The sequence below is a fragment of the Centroberyx gerrardi genome, chromosome 1 (genome assembly GCF_048128805.1).
Source record: "Centroberyx gerrardi isolate f3 chromosome 1, fCenGer3.hap1.cur.20231027, whole genome shotgun sequence".
Taxonomy (NCBI): domain Eukaryota; kingdom Metazoa; phylum Chordata; class Actinopteri; order Beryciformes; family Berycidae; genus Centroberyx; species Centroberyx gerrardi.
Window position 1 is genome coordinate 16,817,687 of NC_135997.1, and position 9,341 is coordinate 16,827,027.

Consider the following 9,341-nt stretch of genomic DNA (forward strand, 5'->3'; position numbering starts at 1 on the left):
AGGTTCAAATTTCCTTCCTAAAACTGCACAGACTCGCTTTGAGGAGTTCATAGAATTTCATCCGGATGTGAACTTCACAAGTGTGAGGTAACATTTCATTGCCCTGCCATCAGAGATCTTCGATCTGTTGAACAGACACACAGCTGACATTGCAGCCTGTCTCCTGCAGCTGCTGATGCACAGACACAAAGGCTATCACAGTCCATTAGCTGTGCTTTCTCCGGCGCTGTTTCGGGCTGTCTTCTTTGCAGCGCACAAATACTTTATCTTCCGACACCTCGACATGCTGTCCGTCATTTGTCATGGCACAGAAGGTTGTCCTAAAAAACAGAAACCATGTGCGTTATTGATATGGCTTGCTTACTCTTTATTGGAACAGTGCTAAAGTTGGATGTGATTTGAATGGAGAAGAGCAGCAGAGAGCAGTCAGTCTGTGATGATAAATGTTTCAAATGATGTGTGTTGGGGAAATAATCCACTAGGTGGCGTTAAAAGTCTACTATGCTGTAGAGGGATTCTACTGGATGCTGTGAACAGGCGGTTGCTGTTGTTATTGGAAAACAGAGGCAATCCGGTGGTTTGTTTGAATTGTTGTGTATATGGGCATTTGAAATCATTAGTCATGATTTATGCCAGTAAATGTTAAAAAAGGGTGAGAGTGCTTCAAGTAGTTTCCAATCCTTTGTAGATCATTTGCAGGCCTTAATCCTTTGATATTTGGCTGCATAGCACAGTTTACTGTACAATATAGCACGATATGTGACAGCTGCTTTAGATAAAGCATTTAATGTTATGCATCTCCCTCTTGTGTTGCCTGCTGTCTCTAATTCTCCAGGTGGGTGGGCCGTTTAGGTATAATGAGAGGACCAGAGCCAAAAAGACATGTTAACAGAAATGGAGCTTCCTCTGTCTGGCTGCTGCCTTTTCACACTCTGAACTCTAACGCCCCTCTGTTGACTCTATCCATCTGCCCGAACAGCATTCAACCTCACATCAACGTACCTCTCTTGTGTCTCGCCTGCTTTGACGCTGATCTTGCCCACAGTGAGCAGAGGTTTGCTGCCCGAGCCGCCCCAGGGGATCATGGTCTGCATCCGGTTCCACATGCTCTTCCACAGAGCGAGTCCCTCCCAGTGGAATTTGAGCAACATCAGATCCCCGATGTCTCTGTCCAGGGTGATCAGGAAGGTGTAGGTCTTGTTGCCCCAAATCTCCTCAATGCTGGTGGTGGAGAGTTTAAAATGACAGAAAGCAAGAAGTAGAAAGAGAGGGTTAGTTTATTAGAGTGGGGGATTTCCACCAACAGGCCATCACAGCTTTTTGTTTCAAAGCAAAGACCCTCTGTTGTGATATACTGAACTAAAGTAGGACGGCACATGAGACTCTCTGCCTGTAATGCTCAGGCTGAGGCTCTTTGATATACAGAACATGAAGGATAACGCAGTTGTCAGGGGATAGTGTCCCTTTATAATACGCACACAAGTGAATTATTTATTCCACCATCCCCATTTATAGTTCTTTCATGCGGCGGCACGAGCTGTTGCCATGTGTGTCAGCTGCTATCCTTGACTTGCTCTCATTCTTATAGAGTTCGGAGCGCAGCTGCATATTGCATGTATCAAGGACTGAGTATATACCGAGTGGAGAATCACCAAGGGACAAACAACTCGGCACAAGGCAACATAACACATGTAATGCAAGACCGATGGGAAGTGGCACTCACAAGGTGATGGGGAGATCCCCGCTTTCCTCCTTTGTTCCGGTGAGAGAGATGGTCAGAGACGGCTCAATCCCCTCGATCTGGTTGACAAACTGTATCCTGAACTGGTAATGGTAGACTGCAGAGAGGGAGGCAGAAGTCAACTGATGAAACCATGACAGGCTACCAACAGGCCAAACATGACAGCTTTTCAACCTGGTTGGGCAATAACCCCCTATTCTATTCTATATTTAAAATCAAAGCACCTTTGATAACTATTTTACAACAATCAAGCCGCTTGAATCAGTGTTATCCCAGTCAATATTAATGGCTTCCAGTACTGAGGGCCAGACAGTCAGCATGGTGTTACTATCAGCTAGCACAACTCTTACTTGGCTAATTGGTTTCAAAGGAAGAGAAGCTATAAAGTGGTTTTTGTTGGCTGTGCTCCACAGAGGAAAGATTAAGTCTGTTTCAGTGAAGCCACAATATCAGATTTCTAAGCCCACACTGCAAAACTATCCAACAGACCACCATGTCACATCTTACCTCATTACAGCACAAGAAAAGAGTCTAGTTTAACTTCAAAAACCTATCCAACACTGGTATTTTCTAATCATTGCTTAAACTACAGTACATTTAAGTCTCTAAAATGTACCTTAATTATTTATCTCTCCATCGTTATCTCCAACATGTATCTCCAAAATCATACTCATAGGGTACATTTCCCTGTAACATTTAACTAATTTCCAAGGAAATTATGCAATACTGTAGGACTTTTTGTTTTGGGGCACACAGTGACATAAGCCGAGCACAAAGTATATTTGTTTAGACCAGAGATTCCACATACACTACCAGTCAAACCTTTGGACACACACATTTTTCTTTATTTATTTTTTATTTTATATTTTTTTTAACTATTTTTCACATTTTAGAATAATAGTAAAGACATCAAAACTATGAAATAACACAAATGGAATTATGCAGTGACCAAAAAAGTGTTAAACAATCAAAACTATCTTATATTTTAGATTCTTTAAAGTAGCCGCCCTTTGCCTTGATGGAAAGTCAAAGGCTTTGGAAAGAAATTCATACATAGGCATCAACTTCACTATTTATATTTGCCTAAAAAAACTAATTTGAAGTATTTAAGCATAAGCCTTTAGATCAAAATGGCTTTAAGATAATGAAAAACATAGTCCATTCAATCAGGTGTGTTCAAACGTTTGACTGGTAGTGTATGTGGCTGTTGTTTTGGTTGAATGTGAGGTAAAACCACATACGTTTGTAGGGCATCCGGGAGCGGGTTTTGAGGTACAGCCTCTTGCTGGTGCCGGTGCGGACCTTCTTGATGTCGTAGCCCAGTGTGTTGCAGCGGTTCTTTCGACAGTCCAGGCAGACGCCTTTGTCAAAGGCGCTGTTGTCGCTGCACCTGTAGGCCATGCTCTGCTTGTCTTTATTCAGGAGGGAGTCGATGAAAAGGTGAACCGAGCGCTCATGAGCACATTTCACTGTCTGCTCAAAACCTAAGAGGAAACAGAAATGTGGTGGAAATTTAGAAAAAGCCTTACATATTGACTGACATAATGATCTTTTCAGTTATCTGAAACACCCTTGATGTCAGTTTCAACAGATCATTTCCATACGCTGGGTAAGACTTATCACAGATTTATGTGCTAGTTGGTTATTACAAAACTCTCCTGAGAATTCAAGGCTGTCATAATCTCTATTTGGCCATTATCTGTGGATTAGGTTCATTATCCCCAAAGCCAGACCTCTGTCAGAGTGTCCTCCTGTCACATCCCCTGAAAGCATCTCATTATGTCTGATACTGGTCTGGTCTAAAGCCTTTTTCTCAGCAGGGACACATCTCAAGTTCCTGAGGAGATTCCTGTAGCCTGGAGGCAGAGCCTCTGAAGGATGGACGGAGCGGAGGAAGGCGCATGTTACTAATTAACTCATGAGGATGACAGATGCTTTAATGTGGTTCTCACTTTTATATTCTGCGGACATGTTTTTGATTGAGAAGAACCATAAATCCCAGGGCCACTTATGTTAGATTCAGGGGAATTAAATTCAGATGGCTGAACACCGGAGGAGAAGCTGTCAGAGAGCAAAAGATGAATTGTTTCCCTAGATACCCAAATATTTAAAAAATGGAATTTCATTGATGAAAACTCCAAATCTGAAGAAACTGAGCTCGCTTCTCATATGTTCTCTGTTTGTGTTTTGAGGTGGCAAGTCTGATTAACAAAACCAGTGTTACCATAGAGCAAATGAACAAGCCGTGTTTAATGAGCAGAACACTCCCCTGATTTGATTTACGCATTTGCTCTTCAGATACAGGCTTCCTCAGTAATTAATTACACTTGTAAAAAGCACCCAGCCGTCTGAGAGGCATGTCTGTGCTCAGGCAGGAGGAAAGCCTTCTCTTACCTCTGCCTTTCTTCTGTTATACTCCACCTGACAGGGAGTCTGTGTCTCTGCATCACTGCTGTTGGACAGCAACTACCAGCCTCTTAAACACAACCTCTATCTCACTTAGGAGCGTCCATATAGGCCTTCAAATCACAATATCAACTCTGCCTCCCTCCCACTGAAGGTGATGAAGAATAAATGTGATGCTTTACTGCCTGGATTATTTTTTACATAGGACACCCAAATAATATGAATTTTAACAAATCCACAAAATTGGGAAGATTTTTGTTCCCCTGGTTCCCCATTTGGAGAAATGTTATATTTTTTTAGATTTGATTTAGCACAGCTTACCACAATGGTTTTATTGTTCTGAGGGGGTGGGATAAAATTTACAAAACCTATGGTCTAAATACCTTTCTCTCTCTCTCTCTCTCTCTCTCTCTCTCTCTCTCTCTCTCAATACAACACCTTATAGTTTTAGTTTTAGTTTTAGTTAACAATATTAATGTTTGGGGATCAAACCAAAACCAGAATTGGCACAGTCTCTGATTCAATAAACATTAAAATTACCAGAACTATGCGAACAGAGACGCTGAATTTTGGTTGATTTTCCCTTTGTTTGAAGACAACCCACAATATGCCGATTTTAAATCTATTTTTTTCAAATTCTTATTCTTAGGTGTTCTGACCCGTGTGGGTTACCTTACCAAGGAGCCCGTACTCGGATATGTGTTCGTAAAGGTTCTGCAGGTCACATCCTGGCTGGAAAGTTCCACCATTGGGGTAAAAGTCATAGTGTGCCACAGCCTGCTTGATGCCCACACTCAGGCCCATGCGTTCCTGGGTGAAAGTATGGATGGCATCCACAAAATCAGCATCATCGGGAGACAGTCTGTCTGTGGGAGACATGCCCTCAAACAGCGGCCCCGCTGGATCCAGACCTGGACACACACAGTTTGTAATGAAGAAGTGGCTTGTTACAGGACCACCAGATAAACTGATGGATTATCTGAAATGTCCTATGGAAATTAACATTCAGTTTGACCAATTGCCTTCAACATTTCTCTCATTGACAAAACCTCACCAGTAATTCTTCCAATCCTCTGTGAACCTTCCAGATAGCTTCCAGCAAATCCAGAGATGTGAGCGCCGAGGCTATAGCCAATCAAATGAACCTTTTTGGCTGGAAACTGGTAGTACTCCTGTTGGTGATTTATGACACATTAAGACACGTGCATGCATGGTGTTTTATACTGCTTCTTCTGAAAGTTTGAAATTTACCAAATTTCAGAACACATTTTATTTCAGCACATACATGGCGATTATGCTGAAAATAAAGTGTCACTCAGCAGAAAAACATATTATCTGCTGACCTGAAGCGTCTGCAGCAGGTAGGCTATGTCCTGTCCCACGGCGCGGGTGTTCTGTGCTGCGGTGGGATAGTGTTGGTGGGCCAGGGAGAGCCAGTCGGTGATCACAACGTTGACGTCTCCTAGTTTCGTCTTCAGGGCCGTGGCGAGCCTGAGCACCCAGCTCTCCATCATGCCATCCACCTTAGGAAACAAAACACTGATTTTCTGTCTCTCATCTAGAGAAAGTACACTGGTACGCTCTATACCCCAGGTACTCAATTCTGGTCCCTGAATATCTAGGGACCTCAACTAAGCTAGCTAGCTAACTAACTTCCTTGCTAAATCCAAGCATCAATAAATAACCGTTGTTCCCAGGGTTACTAGCTAATTTGATTTGATTTAACTGTTTGATTTATCTGAAGTCCTCACTTACTATATGTTGAAGTAACATTAGTTTTATATGCCAGTCTTCCAGGTAGAGTTTCCCACCCTGACTGTTCAAAATGGCCGCCATGTGAATAAGATCAATACCAGCGGTTCTCAATCCTGGTCCTCAGGAGCCAGAATCCTGCTGGTTTTCTACTCACCTGGTAGTTAGTTACATTCACCTGGTGTAATCAGGGGCTGAATGAGACCTGGGAGACCAGGTGAATGTAATCAACTACCAGGTAAAACAGAAAACCAGCAGGACTCTGGCTCCTGAGGACCATGAACACCACTATACCTTTAAGTCACACTGAAATGAAAAATGACTTTTTGGACTTTTAGCTCATTCTAACTATCATATCATACACATATTTGACAATTCATGACAAAAAGGGACAAAAATGTAAATCTTCGCATGTTCATTTCATATTTTGGTATTTCTTCTCCTATGCAACTTCTATGACTGAAAAATTAGTTCAACTGTGCGATCTTCCATGTTTTATTTCTGTCGTCGTCTGCTCATCCCTATGCAAATGTCCTGTATCCAGTGGTTTCCAAGTCACTGAAGTAAGCGGAAAGTGGGAGTTGTCCTTACCGACCATCCATGAGTGATGATGATGAGGGGATGACTGCTGTTGAAGCCACAGAGGGGCAGAGTGTGAGGCTGCAGAGGGTCCAGTGTGCAGCTGTCCTCCATAGACTCTCCCTCTGAAAACAGCCTGAAGACTGAATTGCCGACGTACGGCACTTTCATCCTCAGCACCCCCCTCTGCTCTGTGTCTGCTACACATGGGAATACAAACAGCAGAGAGAGGAGTTTTCTGTTTGCTCTGGATGATTAGCTGCACATATCAGACATGCTGGGGGACTGGATATATTTACTTTGAGGTGAATTATTACAAAGATTCACTTTATTTGTCCATGGCAGAGTGATGTAAATGTATGAATTCACGTGCCTCACAGAAAAGGCACATGCACTGTACTCAGCCCAGGCAAGAACGAGGGATTATCTCTCTCTGTGCATTGATTTTCTTTGTTACTAAGCGCTGATTTATTCTAATCCTTTTCTCGTTTTGGATGAGCAAATAGTAAATCTCATCAAAACAACATTAATACATTTTAGCGAAATGATAATGCTGTGAATCCCTCTGTTTATACTATTTATCTGAGAGCAAATGGTGAAAATGCCAAGTATCATCCCTTCCTTTGTGACTCATTTGGACTGTAGCCTGCCGATGGCCTTTCAGAGACATTTTGCCAGGTCATGTGAACCTCTCTGGCAGAGAGAGAAAAACCCTTTCAAGTTGTTACATAACAGCTCCCTCCCTTAACAGAGCTGGAGCCTCAGTTTAAAACCTCACTCACTCACAAAATTACACATCTTTGACCAAAGACATTTCTAATTACCATTCCTTATGAGTATAGTTTGCATAAATATAATTTGTCATTCATTATTTTCAGGCAGATTTAGACATCCAGCCAGATAGCGAACATTCATTGATGGTTATTGACCATCCGCGCAGCATTGGCTGCTGGTGTGTGAAGTCCATGCTGTTAACATATCCACAATGAAAGGAATCCCTCAGTTCATTAAATCCCACTCTTCACCTTGTCTCTTGACTGTTATAACTGTTGCTATATGAACATGGGATGGGAATCTGTCTGAGAGCAAATAAAAACAGTCTGGCTTATTAGTAACAGAACCCAAACATACTCTATATTCAATGGTTTTCTAAGTGGACTTAGTACATTGTAATCAATGCTATCCAGCTTTGCCAATAATGTTGATTAAATGGTTAAAAAATGCTCCAGCAGTGCCTGCCTGTGGTGTGGTGTGATTAAAGAGGCTCTGCATATTCAGAGTGGGCTTTTAAGCTACATGTGGCTCAAAGATTGCTATTGCTCTCTACTATTTTATCTTTATTTTTTAGATTGAAAATTTTTTCACTGTCAGATTAACTCAACATTAAGACACTGACTATATGTGACGCGGAAATATGATTGAGAAAAACTGTATATTGTTTGTAAACTTTGAAGCCAAATGTGTTTGTGTTCCCAGTTTTGGTGGGATATGAAACTTGTAAAGAGATCAATTTAAAAAACGGTGTTTAAAGTGGAAAAAATAGCATGGGTCAATTAGCTGTTTATCAATATGTTCCTCCCAGCACAAAGCTCTGTAAACTCCCGCTCTCTAATTCAGTCTTCTACATTTTCCACAACATGCTCTGCAGTCTCCAGCTGGGCAGTTTGTGATTGCAGCATGGTGCCCCCTGTTGGAAAACTGCCACCAGGAACTTCACTTTAACTACATCTTGATTTAATGGATTAAAGGCATTTTTTTTTTTTTTTACCTTGAAATGTATTGTCCTGAGCTTTTGATACGAGGACTGACAGTATGTGATGGCTAAATATAAGTTATACATTTTACATTTATATTGAGGCTGGAAAAGGTTTTTGGGTAAACACTGGGTAAAATCAGACCTGTATTTTGTCATGATGAGATACTGTAGGTCCAAATGGTTTATTTCAATCTACCAGCCAAACTCTTCAAGAACGTTGTGTCTTTGACATTCAAATGTAGTTTTTTCATGTGAATACAAAGGCAGTCAAACTGAAAAAACATTTGTGAACGTGTTGCATCTTTCCTGTGATCGTTTAAATGTGACAATTCACTCACCTGTTCGATTTCCCTTGATTTTCTTCCCCTCACTCAGGTGATATGTGAGCAGCAAACAACACAGGATTCTGAGCACAGCCATGGTGTCACTATCAACACAAGCACTTAGCTAATCCCTTCGACCCAACACCTCTCCAGTGTGGAGGAGAGAAGGTAAATATATCTAGTGAAGGTAGAGCCTGTAGATGAGACTCTTTGTCTATGGGTGTAGGATTTAAGTAGAGGTCTTTCAAGGAAGTGTTATGAGGCAGAGAAAAAGCAGAGAAGAGTACACATTGTACCGGACTGAGAGGCAGGGGAGGCACAGGAGTAACGGTTTATGGATAAAGGGGGACTTGGTCTTGTCCTGATTGGCTGTGGGCCCGGCTGCATAGCTCCAGCAGATTGTGAAAGGCCAGAGGTGGGAGGTGGGGGGTGGGGGGGGGGTGTGTGTGTGGTACAACGTGCTGATAGTGAGAGGTTTCAGTGAGAGGTAGGATAATAAATGACCCCAGATCCTCCCTTTAGACTCCTATCTACAAGTGTTACTAACAGCCTTTATGTTGAAATGTTCTTGTGTGCTTGTTGAGGCTACACAACCAACATTTCTATACTATACTGTACTATAGCCTTGGCGTAATTAGATCTGGGATTTCCCAGCATTGGTTCAATATGTCTTTGAACTCATCTAAACTGTTGAAAAGTGGCACTTTGTTACAGTATAATAACTGTAAGAAATGCAACTCATTTTGAGACATTAACAAAGAGATGCATGTTTAAAAATGTCAAA

The 9,341-nt window shown here is 41.8% G+C and overlaps 1 protein-coding gene across 1 annotated transcript; it reads right to left on the bottom strand.

The window, feature by feature from the left end:
* Window positions 1-205: 205 nt before the first annotated feature.
* lipca (lipase, hepatic a) lies at window positions 206-8,654 on the bottom strand. Its single transcript, XM_071903640.2, has 9 exons — window positions 8,573-8,654; window positions 6,491-6,678; window positions 5,491-5,670; window positions 5,202-5,319; window positions 4,825-5,058; window positions 2,983-3,225; window positions 1,724-1,838; window positions 1,003-1,221; window positions 206-320 (listed from the first exon to the last, which is right to left on the bottom strand). The coding sequence occupies exons 1-9, from the start codon at window positions 8,652-8,654 to the stop codon at window positions 206-208; spliced, it is 1,494 nt and encodes a 497-aa protein (XP_071759741.1).
* Window positions 8,655-9,341: the final 687 nt, after the last annotated feature.